The 13009-nt window shown below is 37.6% G+C and overlaps 1 protein-coding gene and 1 pseudogene across 3 annotated transcripts; one reads left to right on the top strand and one right to left on the bottom strand.

The window, feature by feature from the left end:
* Positions 1-5070: 5070 nt before the first annotated feature.
* LOC115720111 (uncharacterized) lies at positions 5071-7978 on the top strand. 3 transcript variants are annotated; one of them, XM_061103754.1, is made up of 5 exons: positions 5071-5105; positions 5617-6345; positions 6435-6593; positions 6720-7105; positions 7188-7978. In XM_061103754.1, the coding sequence occupies exons 2-5, from the start codon at positions 5634-5636 to the stop codon at positions 7731-7733; spliced, it is 1803 nt and encodes a 600-aa protein (XP_060959737.1). In that variant the 5' UTR covers positions 5071-5105; positions 5617-5633; the 3' UTR covers positions 7734-7978. The 3 variants fall into 3 exon arrangements, with proteins under 3 accessions (XP_060959737.1, XP_060959735.1, XP_060959736.1); XM_061103753.1 differs by lacking the exon at positions 5071-5105 and having other exon boundaries at positions 5405-6345; XM_061103752.1 differs by lacking the exon at positions 5071-5105 and having other exon boundaries at positions 5402-6345; positions 6435-7105.
* Positions 7979-9283: 1305 nt separating this feature from the next.
* Positions 9284-12521, bottom strand: LOC133030865 (uncharacterized; annotated as a pseudogene).
* Positions 12522-13009: the final 488 nt, after the last annotated feature.

Here is a 13009-nt window from a genome sequence, read left to right as displayed (position 1 = left end):
TTCAAAATTAAAATGAGTACAGTCGAGTGGTCATACAATATAATTTTTCCACTTATTTTTTTTGTATACAAACTATATATTACAATTTTGTAAATGATATTTATTTACGAAATAAAGAATAGTTAACAGTGTTACATAATTGTCATAACAGAATTTATGACATCGATTATTTGCTAATACCATGATATAAAATAGGGTTGTTTTTTTTCATTTTTACACTTCTAAACATTTTTTATTTTTGCATTCTTACAAAATTCTATATAGAAACCCTTATTATGTAACTAGCGCTTCAACTTAAATCGCAACAAAAAATTGTATAAAAACCCCTATTACAATTAGCGTTGTAACCACTTTAAAAATCCAAACCGTAAATTTGAAAAAAAAAATTAAAAAAACAGTATACGAAGTAATTCCCCTATAAAAAATTGAGAATACCTATTCAGATATATAAAAAGTCCGCCACAAGGAATGTGTGCTAACATGAGTTCGGATAGGTTCGATTCGCAGACTTATTGCAAAAATTACGATGGTTACGCTGAAGATAACTGGAGTTTGGATCTGACTCTAATGGAGCTTTATATGGGTCATTTTCTGCTACTTTCGACAGGTTAGAAACCTGATTGGCCTACATTAATGTGCGCTATATGTTTCAGTGAGCTGCCAAGTCTGCCAAAAAGCGTTTCTGATGAGTTTATAGAGCTTCGTTTGCAGATTGAATCAATTAAAAAAAGATGGTTTGCATCGAAGTTGTTCTCTCACCCTTTTATCTGTAAAGATTTTACAACTAAAGAACTGTAAATCTCACCTGACCTGAATGGAGAGAATCATATCCGAGAATTTATACTGATTTTTTTAGAATATTGTAGTTGTAAAAATACTTGGTGAATGAGAACATTTTAATTGGGATCTAACTTTAAGGAAAAGGATTAACTCATTTAACTCGTATGGAACATTTTTTGTTATGATTTTTTATATATATAAGGGTAAATAGCGGCATAAGTATCTAAAGTTTTAAGTTTGTAAGTGGCATAATCTCAATGTTTATTTTTAGCGACATAAGTACCCAATGTTTGTAAAACTGTAATTTTTCTCTAATTTTGTCAGTACAAACTCTGTTATTTTCTTAAACAGGCTACATATAAGGTCCAGATTCTAGATCATCAAGTCTAGACATAAATATTTAGTGTCAGTTACTTCCAAGTGTTCCTTTAATAAATTCAGAATAAAGTCTAACCTGAAAATTACAGTTTTACTAACATTGGGTACTTATGCTGCTAAAAATAAACATTGGGTTTATGCCGCTTACAAACTTAAAACCTTGGGTACTTATGCCATTATTTACCCTATATATAATTTCATTTTTGTAAGTAGAAACTTTCATAAATCAATTACATTTTGTATTTTTGATTATTTTTTATATTATACTATTTAGTTTTTTTTTTCTCTTAATTTTTTTTTAATTTTATTAATTTTTTGATATAATTATCATAACTGGATGTCTTCATTTAGGTTTTATTTTGTGATTAAAGTTCAGTAGATAAAAATACTAATTTTTTAACAATGAAAGTAACAGATGCTAACAGAAGAAACATAATTATATAACTGTTATATTTTATGGGAAACTTTTAGCAAGTTGTACGTATATTTTAGAGTGCAAGATCATATAGTGTTAAAATTTCACAAGACAAAAATAGTAATTATTCAAAATTAAAATGAGTACAGTCGAGTGGTCATACAATATAATTTTTCCACTTATTTTTTTTGTAAACAAACTATATATTACAATTTTGTAAATGATATTTATTTACGAAATAAAGAATAGTTAACAGTGTTACATAATTGTCATAACAGAATTTATGACATCGATTATTTGCTAATACCATGATATAAAATAGGGTTTTTTTTTTTTTCATTTTTACACTTCTAAATATTTTTTATTTTTGCATTCTTACAAAATTCTATATAGAAACCCTTATTATGTAACTAGCGCTTCAACTTAAATCGCAACAAAAAATTGTATAGAAACCCCTATTACAATTAGCGTTGTAACCACTTTAAAAATCCAAACTGTAAATTTGAAAAAAAAAATTTGAAAAAACAGTATACGAAGTAATTCCCCTATAAAAAATTGAGAATACCTATTCAGATATATAAAAAGTCCGGCACAAGGAATGTGTGCTTACATGAGTTCGGATAGGTTCGATTTGTAGACTTATTGCAAAAATTACGATGGTTACGCTGAAGATATCTGGAGTTTGGATCTGACTCTAATGGAGCTTTATATGGGTCATTTTCTGCTACTTTCGACAGGTTAGAAACCTGATTGGCCTACATTAATGTGCGCTATATGTTTCAGTGAGCTGCCAAGTCTGCCAAAAAGCATTTCTGATGAGTTTATAGAGCTTCGTTTGCAGATTGAATCAAGTAAAAAAAGATGGTTTTCATCGAAGTTGTTCTCTTACCCTTTTATCTGTAAAGATTTTACAAATAAAGAACTGTAAATCTCACCTGACCTGAATGGAGAGAATCATATCCGAGAATTTATACTGATTTTTTTAGAATATTGTAGTTGTAAAAATACTTGGTGAATGAGAACATTTTAATTGGGATCTAACGTTAAGGAAAAGGATTAACTCATTTAACTCGTATGGAACATTTTTTGTTATGATTTTTTATATATATAAGGGTAAATTCTGTTATTATAACTCATTTAACTCGTATGGAACATTTAACTCGTATTAAAAAGAAAATGTGATTATTATAACAAAGTCTCAATACATACAAAAATAAAAAAGTATAATTAAGGAGGAGGCCAATAATATATATTTGTGTGCATTAATTAGTATTGTTAAACAACACTACACTCATCTTGTAGACGCTAAAATCTACAATGATCGGAATGAGCGTTTGTGGGCACCGACAACCTGCGGAACAAAGACAAAGGATGACCGTAAAACCTTGGGACACCGGGGTGGTGCCGGCCGAAGGCACTCCGACGGTCAAGTCAGTAAATTTATAGTGCGAAGTAGAAAAGAAAACAAGAAATGTAAATAAATACTTCCTGTGTTTATGGTTATGTGGTGATCCACGGTCAAACCTCGCTCACCGGAATGAGAAAGAGTATGTCAGATCGTAGAGAAATAATAAGTTTGGTAGTAAAACTATAGAGAGAGAGAGGATATTCGTCTATCCTCTTTCCCCCAGTCCAAGTGTGGGCCTATTTATTATCTTAGGAAAACGGCTACCTCTTGAAACGTGGTCCGTCCCTAGAGAAACGGTCTTCCCCCACTTCTCCAGGGATGAGCGTCATCTTTTAGGTTTGTTCCTAGATGAGCGTCTTCCCATTAGCGTATCACTCAGAGGGTTGATATTCTCGCTCCGCTATGCTAGGGAAGATTGCTATTTTCGTGAGTTAGTTGGGAAACTTAACGTTCTTCTTCCTCCACGCGTCAACCCTAACATTACACTTTAAAATCTAGCTTTATTGTGGGTTGGATATTTGAATATGGGTATGACCCAAAAGGCATGGATTGGGCGTGGCCCATGTGAGCCACTGGGCTTATGGGTTCTTTGTATCTAATTTGTAAGTGGGCTTTGTAAGTACTTCGATCGTTGGGCCTTTTCATTGGGCTTAGAGCAATTTTTGGCCACTACAGTTTGTCCCTTGCTCTTTAAGTTGGGTTATACTCAAATTAAAGAGCATTACTCGTAGGCGTGCATGATTGACTCACAGTGCCTGTAAGCGTGATTTTAGATCGAGAATGATTGGGCCGGCATAAGTTGAAGTAGTTAGATTGAATATATCTATAAGTAATTTTGTTTTGATGAGGGCTTGTTACATCAGTGACTTTCAAGGCAAGTGTGTTGTTTATCTTCAATTTGTTGGTGCCTCATCTTGTTCAATTTGAAATTGTAGCTAATTAGAGTTGGAGGCAATTCGAGCAAGGGAATGAATGGAGATAAGTGAATGAGTATTGAATATAGTTTTCCAATGAGCAAAACATTAAAAACTCCTGTTCGATGCCTTGCGTATGGCTGAGCGCCAATAGATTAAGAGGTTCATATGAGATTTTGTCCCTTGTGATTTTATGAGTGTGAAGCAATGTTAGTTTTAAATACTTTGTAAATTTAATCACATGTATATATATTCATATTGTACATAGAGAGTAGTTTTCTTTGATGTTTACGATCGATGTGATTGGACAATACATGTTGAGTATAAACTTAGTATATGGGTGGACAAGTAATAAAGGGCTATATGTATATACATGGTATGAATAAGTGTTTCTACTCCATGACTCATAATAGATTCAACTAAATTTGATTTTGTAAAGGAGTGTGAGGTGGTAGTTTCTATACTACTAATAAAAATAATGTTGGGTTAGTGTATCACATATATAAGAATATATATATATCATGAAAGATGCACATACAAATATAAAATTATATTTGGAATGGTACCTTAATGTGATGTGGTCATTCACGTCCCTTATAGGCTATGAAAAAGGTCTATAAGGATATAAGATCATTGTGTAGTGGAAGAAGTAAAAAGTACACAACAAACATGAAATGAGTGTGCATTGTCACTTCATGTCTTAAACTTAATGTGAAATGTGAATAAACAATATATTTTGGTGATTAGAAAATACCACCGTAGGAGTGTGTGGTGGTCTAAATAAGTACTACATATATATATGTGTATATGTGAGAGTAAATGTTTATTACACTAGTCTTGAGTTGACCATTCCACATATATATATTTATTTTATATTAATAGTACCAATATTAGGTAATGTAATGCCTTTTCTTTTTGCATTCCACTTAAAGTGACTTTTGTTGATGTAGACAATTTATATTTGTAGTGATTTGCAAGATCACATGAGTGTGTGCATATATACATTCATCAAAAAATTGATGCAACCCGTGTATGGGCTGATTGTAGGTTTAGGAAGTGTATTGGTTCATTGAAATACTCATTTTCCCTCCTTTGTATTGTACTATATAAGTAGGACCACTAATTTTTACTTGTCATTTGTCTTCTTTCATTTTCAAGTGGTGTGGAGGAGAGCTTTGTGTGGTGAAAGGCTAAGAAGTCTCTCTTGTTTGTAAGTATTTCTAGTCTTTCTTTCACTATTTAGAATATTATTTTATTCTTGGTGTTCTTGATATTTTTGGTGTTCATGGAATAGTGTATTATTCATAATCTTAAATGTGAAGTGTTTGTATGCTCTGATTCGAATTTGTAACAAATAGTAGAATTTTTGTGTTTTGAACTTATCCATGGCTTGCATAGTATGACCATAGAATTTTTGTATAAAAGTAACAAGAATTTTTTGATAAGCATAGTGGGTGTGGTATGACCGTAGGATTTTGTATGAGCTTGATGCATAATACGTCCACTAAAATTTTAATAAAAGCATAATGTGTAGCATGGATGTAATGTTTTTATATGACGCGTAGTATGATCGTTGGATATCATAGCATATCTATATTTTGAGTTTTCATAGATCATTAAATTTTGTCTAGTGTTTGTGACCATACTCTTGTTGAGTGGTGAGATGGGATCTTGGGAAAGTGTGACTTCACCATTAATGATTGGGGTCCCTTCTTCTACAGAAGGAGGTGCTCATTCAATGTTGGATAGTGATGAAGATATTCCTAATGCTCAACCATTACCTCAAGTCACTTTGGTTGACAGTGATGATGAGGGGGAAGTTTTTGATGAGAATGTATGTAAGATTGATGGAGAACCTCGAGCTCTTGAGTATGCAATAATGGTACATGATTATGAGGGTGACAAGAATGAGTATGTCGGGCGGTCCCTTCACTTTTTGAGGGACAACCCGAGGTCTAGTATGACTAAGGGTGATATCCTACGCATGCGACATCAATATGAGATTCATTCTTCTATACAAATGCGACTTCCGACTATCGCTGAGCGTCCCGATTGGGATAGTGGCGATTGGGTTTGTATGTATGAATTTCCTTTTAGGATTGGCTTTCGATTCCCTTTCCCTCCATTTGTACAAGAAGTATTGGACTATTATGAGGTAGCTCCTAGCCAACTTATGCTAAATGCTTGGAGGTTATTGTTGGGTATAGAAGTCATAGTTAGAGTGAAGGGTAAGAGGGTTGACCTTGTAGATTTTCAGTCAAGTTATTATCTTAAACAACACGATACAGATAAGGGTCGATTTCTATTCACTCTTAGAGCGAACAAAAAAGCTTGGGTAACGGAGCTGGTTCCGAGCAACAAGAGGGGTTGGAGGAAGAAATATTGTTTTGTCAAAGGTGACCTGTTTGGAACGAGTGATTATGAGGTTCCTACTTCATGGAGAACCTTAAGTGAGTGAGGAGTGTTGGTTTCTTTGTCGTTTTTTTATTTGATACTTGATTTGTCTATGAATACTAATTACTTCTCTTTGTCATTGTAGGTAAGGGGCTCACTCGATGTCCTCGAGGGGGGTATTGGTCCGAAGCTCGAGTTAACGACTTGCTCTCTATTCCTTCCGATCAAAGAGCCCATAACAAGCTTCTTGTTTTGGATAAATCTTGTGTTGGGAATTTGTGGAGAGGTGCGCAACGTCAAGAAGGTAGTATTTTTTCACTCAACGTTGTCAAGCGCGTCCCCATCCTTTTGTTGACCCGAGCTTTAGAGAAGGTTAGTGGTCCCTTCTCTTTGATTCGTCATTTAACGGAAGAAGAACGTTACCTTGCAGACCGTTATTATAAGAGGATGACTTTCAAGGTTTGTGGAGCGGATGATGCTGTCGCTAGGGGTAAGACTAATTTACTTGGAAAGAGGTCTAAGAAGACCACAAGTCATGTTGTGAAACCTCGAGTTCCTGCTAAGGAACATGGAACCGATAGCTCTCAGTTGCCAGCTGATGGTGTGGTTGCGGCTTCTCCACTGAGGGGTGACAACGAGTTGTCTATTGAGGAGAGTATGATCAACCTGTCCATCTCTTCCAACATTTCGGCCTACTCTGACCCTACTTCTATCGAAGGTCATGTTGAGGCTCTTCTCCATCCGAGAGATGAAGAGCGTTTGAGGGGCATCGGAGTTGCGGGGCGAGCGAATTACGGTGTTTCTACGATTTACCAAGTAAGTTTGGAAAGAATTTGTATGTACGCATATGTAGTTATTTTTGTGTGTTACTCGTGGTAATTCAACTTGTTTTTTGTAGGCTATTCAAGCAGTCCTCTACTTAAGGCGTGACACAATTTCGCTTGATCAAGAGAACAGAGCTTTGAACAAGGAGCATTCTAGACTTAGAAAGGAAGTGGAGAACTTGAAACTGGAAGGAGAGACTACCAAATCATCATATGACAAGCTAAAACAAGATTATTCCTCGTTGAATACTGAGTTGGAGCGTGTGCGTGCCAAACTCAAGGAGGAGGAGGCTAAGTATGTCGCATTGTACCAGGAGGTTGATGATATTTCACTCAAGACTGCCATCAAGACAAGGGGGGAGTTGATGATACAGTATAAGAAAGGGCTCCATCGTGGATGGGACGTCGATGGTGCTATTGCACTTCATGAAGAATATTTGGCTCTTGAGCAAGAGAATGAAATGGATGTTGACGCTCATATCTCTGTGTTTGATGAGGGCGCTGATGCTCATACCTCTGTCCCTAGTATGGGTGTCGACGCTCATACTTCTGTCTCTGGCGGGAGTGGCATTGATGATGTGATGTTCTCCATTGCTGAAGATGGTACCATTGCTCCATAGTGGGTCTTTTAAGTTCTCCCTTTTGTTTACAAGTGACAATTGATTTAAACTTTAGGTCCAATTTGTTTAAAGTATGAACATCGCCATTGTGGCATTAAGTATGTATGCTTAACGATCCTTTTGATGTGCGGACATCCTCTTAGTGATGACCCTTTTGAATTTTATGACGCTTTGATGTATGAACGTTGCTTTTGCGGTGGTGTGACTTATTATCTTAATTTGGTATTAATATTCTTCATTTTTCATTTTGCTGATGTTTTATGTTATTCGGTTGATGTAAATTTTGCATTGATCCATGTACTATATCCCCTAGTTTAAGTCTTAGCGAGGGTCATTAAAACTTAGACTTTGGAACAGCTTGACTGAGTACATCACACTTGGCTGACCGTAACACTGTTGAGTAAATTTTATATTTAGTTACGATTGAATGCAATTCTGAAGGCTTGAGTTTATAGATGAATAGGTGGGTTGGTCGCAGCCCTTATCACTTAATTTGTGAGTGAATACTTGGGTTGAGTGTAATTCCTATCACTTACTTTATAAGTGAATAGTTGGGTTGAGCGTGGGTTGAGCGTAGCTCCTATTACTTACTTTGTAAGTGAATAGTTGGGTTGAGCGTAGCTCATGTTACTTATTTTATAAGTGAAAAGTTGGGTTGAGCGTAGCTCCTATTACTTACTTTGTAAGTGAATAGTTGGGTTGAGCGTAGCTCATGTCACTTATTTTATAAGTGAAAAGTTGGGTTGAGCGTAGCTCTTATCACTTATTTTATAAGTGAAAAGTTGGGTTGAGCGTAGCTCCTATTACTTACTTTGTAAGTGAATAGTTGGGTTGAGCGTAGATCATGTCACTTATTTTATAAGTGAATATTTGGGATGAGCGTAGCTCATGTCACCTATTTTATAAGTGAAAAGTTGGGTTGAGCGTAGCTCATATTACTTACTTTTTAAGTGAATAGTTGGGTTGAGCGTAGCTCATGCCACTTATTTTATAAGTGAAAAGTTGGGTTGAGCGTAGCTGATATTACTTACTTTTTAAGTGAGTTGTTGGGTTGAGCGTAGCTCATGTCACTTATTTTATAAGTTAATATTTGGGATGAGCGTAGCTCATGTCACCTATTTTATAAGTGAAAAGTGGGTTGAGCGTAGCTCCTATTACTTACTTTTTAAGTGAATAGTTGGGTTGAGCGTAGCTCATGTCACTTATTTTATAAGTGAATATTTGGGATGAGCGTAGCTCATGTCACCTATTTTATAAGTGAAAAGTTGGGTTGAGCGTAGCTCATATTACTTACTTTGTAAGTGAATATCTGAGTGGAGCGTAGCTCCTATTACTTACTTTGTAAGTGAATATTCTGGTTGAGCGTGGCTCACTTGTTATTACTTTTATTTTACGTTTTTGAGCTCCAAAATATAACAAACACTTAAAACAATTGACACAGGTATTTACGTGGAAACCCTTTCGGGAAAAAAACAACGGGCGGAGCATGCGAAAATTCACTATGTAGAATGACAGTGTACAAGGGGGGCATTGTTTTGCCATACATGTGATTAGAAATGGTATTTCTTAAGGTGTATGGCATTCCAGCTATTTCCTATGTTTCTTCCATCTGCTGCTCGGAGTTTGTATGCTCCTTGGCCAACTATCTTTGTAATTTGGTAAGGCCCCTCCCAATTGGGTCCTAACTTGCCTGCTCCTTCTTCCTTCGTGTTTTGGAACACTCATCGTAGTACCCATTCTCCTTCCTTGAATTGTCGGACCCTAATGTTCTTATTGAAATGTTGGGCCACCTTTTGCTGGTATGCTGCTATTCTGATAAGTGCTTGTTCTCTCTTTTCGTCTAACAAATCAAGTTCTGTGTTCATGGTCTGTTGATTTAGATCATCCGTGGAGTGTTCATATCTGATGGTTGGTATTTCGATTTCTGCTGGGATGACCGCTTCAGTTCCATATGTCAATGCAAATGGGGTCTCTCCAGTCGAGGTCTTTGCTGTTGTCCGGTAAGACCACAGTACCCCTGGTAATTCATCTGCCCATCTCCCTTTGGCTTTCTCTAGACGTTTTTTGAGTGTGTTGACTATTGTCTTGTTGGTTGATTCTGCTTGTCCGTTTGCTTAAGGGTATCGTGGTGTTGAGAATGATAATTGTATCCCCCATTCTGCACAAAAGCTTTGGAAGTCTTGGCTTATGAACTGTGAACCGTTGTCCGTAACTATCTCCTTTGGAATTCCGAACCTGCATATTATATTTTTCCAGATAAAGTTTTTTACCTCTCGATCTCTAACTTGTGCGAAGGCTTCAACTTCTACCCATTTGGTGAAGTAGTCAGTTAAGGCTAGCATGAATACCCTCTGCCCTGGAGCAGTTGGCATCTTGCCTACAATGTCCATCCCCCATCTCATAAATGGCCATGGTGTAAGTGAAGAGTGGAGCTTCTCTGGAGGTAAATGAGATATTTGAGCAAACCTTTGGCACTTGTCGCATTGTTGAACAAAATTATAGGAGTCCGCTCGCATGGTTGGCCAATAGTAGCCTATTGTTAGAGCTTTGTTGCATGAACTCCGATGGCCTGAGCGGTTTCCGCATTCACCTTGATGTAGCTCTTGGAGAATGTAATTGGATTCAGCTGGTAATAGACATCTGAGTAATGGCCCTGAGAATGATCGTCTATAGAGTTTCCCATTGTAGAGTGTAAATCTGGCCACTTTAGCTCTTAGTTTTCTTGACTCGTTCTTGTCATGTGGTAGGGTTCCATCCTCTAGGTACTGCATTATTGGCGTCATCCAGTTGTCTTGTTCATTCATATTTTTTACATCTTCGTTGGGTTTCCATGTCGCTGGCCATTGCATTATCACCACAGGAATGGTGACTCCATCTTTGATTTGAATGGATGAGCCGAGATTAGCAAGAGCGTCGGCGTGGTTGTTCTCTAGTCTCGGCACTTGGTTAATGGTGAATTTTGTGAATCTTGAAATCTTGTCTTGAACAATCTGGAGATAGGATGCCATTTTTGAATCTTTGGCCTGGTATGACCCGTTGAGTTGGTTTACGATAAGTTGAGAATCTGACATGACTTCAATGGTTTTGGCATTCAACTCAATGGATAGATCTAGCCCAGCGATCAACGCCTCGTATTCAAATTTCATTGTTGGTAAGTTTGAAGTCACATCTGATCGCCCGCTGGATAACATCTCCTTGAGGGGAGGTAAGGACGATTCCTAGGCCACTCCCCTTACTATTGCTTGATCCATCTACTGCTAGCATCCATGTCGAGTTGGTTTGCTCGTTTAAGCATAATAATTCCTTTTCAGCTTGTACCTGTCCAACACAAGAAAAGTCAGCAATAAAATCTGCCAATACCTGTGACTTGATGGCTGTCCTCGGTTGATATGTTATGTCGTATTCACTGAGCTCAACAGCCCATTTGGTCATGCGTCCAGAAAGTTCCGGTTTGTGTAGAATGCTACGGAGTGGGTATTGGGTTAGCACCACTATAGGATGACACTGGAAATAGGGCCTGAGCTTGCGTCCTGCTGTGACAAGCGCTAAGGCCAATTTTTCCACTCGAGTGTATCTTGTTTCAACATCCTAGCAATGTCTTCGAAACGTAGTAAATCGGTTGTTGCTTTCCTTCATCTTCTCGAACTAGTGCGGCGCTGACCGCTGCTTCTGAAACTGCCAGATACATGTACAGTGTTTCTCCATCCTTAGGCTTTGCTAGGAGTGGAGGGGAGCTAAGATAGCTCTTGAGTTGTCTTAGCGCTTCTTCGCATTCCTCCGTCCACACAAAGTCTTTGGTCTTTCTAAGAGTTGAAAAGAATAAGTGGCAGCGGTCGGATGACTTTGAAATGAAACGGCTGAGCGCTGCTATCCTTCCGTTGAGACGTTGAATATCTTTGATTGACTTTGGAGATTGTATATTTTGGATTGATCTTATCTGGTCTGGATTTGCTTCGATCCCTCTTTTTGTGACGAGGTAACCTAAGAATTTTCCTGAAGAGACACCAAAAGAGCATTTAGTAGGATTAAGTTTCATATTGTATTTTTCTAATACCTGGAATGCTTGCTTGAGGTGATCGAGGTGATTCTCTGCTGCTAAAGATTTGACAAGCATGTCGTCAATGTAAACTTCCATCGTCTTTCCAAGCATGTCGGCAAACATTCGATTGACTAGCCTTTGGTACGTGGCCCCTGCATTCTTTAGTCCGAACGGCATGACTTTGTAGCAAAAAGTCCCTCGCTCAGTTATGAATGATGTTTTTTCTTGATCATTGGGATGCATTAAGATTTGGTTATAACCAGAGAAGGCATCCATGAAACTCAACAATTCATGTCCAGCTGTTGCGTCTACCATCATGTCAATGTGAGGAAGTGGAAACGAATCCTTCGGACATGCCTTGTTGAGATCAGTAAAGTCGATACATACCCTCCATTTTCCATTCTTCTTCTTCACTCTACATTTGCTAACCAGTCAGGATAATCAACCTCTCTGACTGATCCCACGTCGATTAGTTTTTGTATCTCTTCATTTATCACCTTGTTGCGATCGGGTGCAAATTTACGTCTTTTTTGTCGGACCGGTGGGTAATCAGGGTCAACCTGCAACTTGTGAACAATAATGTTAGAATCAATACCTGTCATGTCCTCGTGGGACCATGCAAAGCAGTGATGGCGTTTGATTAAGAATTCGATCAGCCTGGCTCGAAACTCAGGTGTAAGCTTTGTTCCAATCTGGACTTTATGGTTTGGGAACTCCTTGCTAATGCACACGTCATCTAGGTCTTCCATACTAGGTTCATCCGGTGCAAAGGTTGGACTCGACTGCTGTAGCTGCTATAATGTTGCCGATTTCTCTTTTAGCGAGTTTTGATAACAATCTCGAGCAGTTTTTTGGGCTCCCCATATTTCTTTCACTCCCCACTTGGTTGGGAACCTGATCACTTGGTGGTATGTGGATGGCACAGCTTTCATGGAATGGATCCACGGTCGGCCCAAGATTGCATTATAAGCTGATGGAGAGTCAACTACAATGAACTTCGTCTGTAGGTTGACTCCTTCTGCATAAACGTGGAGTGTGACCTCGCCGACTGAGTGTTTCTGCTCTCCACTGAACCCAACCAATACTGTGGATTTGCGGATGATGGTGGCCTCGTCGATCCCCATCTCCCTAAGAGCATTCAAAAATAAGATGTTAGCAGAGCTACCGTTATCGATCAATATACGTTTAGTAAAACAATTCGAAATGAATAAAGAAATGACTAAAGCATCATGGTGAG

The sequence above is a fragment of the Cannabis sativa genome, chromosome 9 (assembly GCF_029168945.1).
Source record: "Cannabis sativa cultivar Pink pepper isolate KNU-18-1 chromosome 9, ASM2916894v1, whole genome shotgun sequence".
In the NCBI taxonomy this organism is placed as follows: Eukaryota; Viridiplantae; Streptophyta; class Magnoliopsida; order Rosales; family Cannabaceae; genus Cannabis; species Cannabis sativa.
The sequence above is the reverse complement of the archived record's forward strand: the minus strand, read 5'-3'. Positions and strand labels throughout refer to the sequence as shown.

Bases quoted from the DNA above. Each gene is read 5' to 3' on its own strand.
- LOC115720111 (XM_061103752.1), top strand. From the start codon at position 5,559: ATGGGATCTTGGGAAAGTGTGACTTCACCATTAATGATTGGGGTCCCT. The intron at 6,346-6,434 runs GTGAGTGAGGAG...TTGTCATTGTAG, and splicing joins TACTTCATGGAGAACCTTAA to GTAAGGGGCTCACTCGATGT. The intron at 7,106-7,187 runs GTAAGTTTGGAA...TGTTTTTTGTAG, and splicing joins GTGTTTCTACGATTTACCAA to GCTATTCAAGCAGTCCTCTA.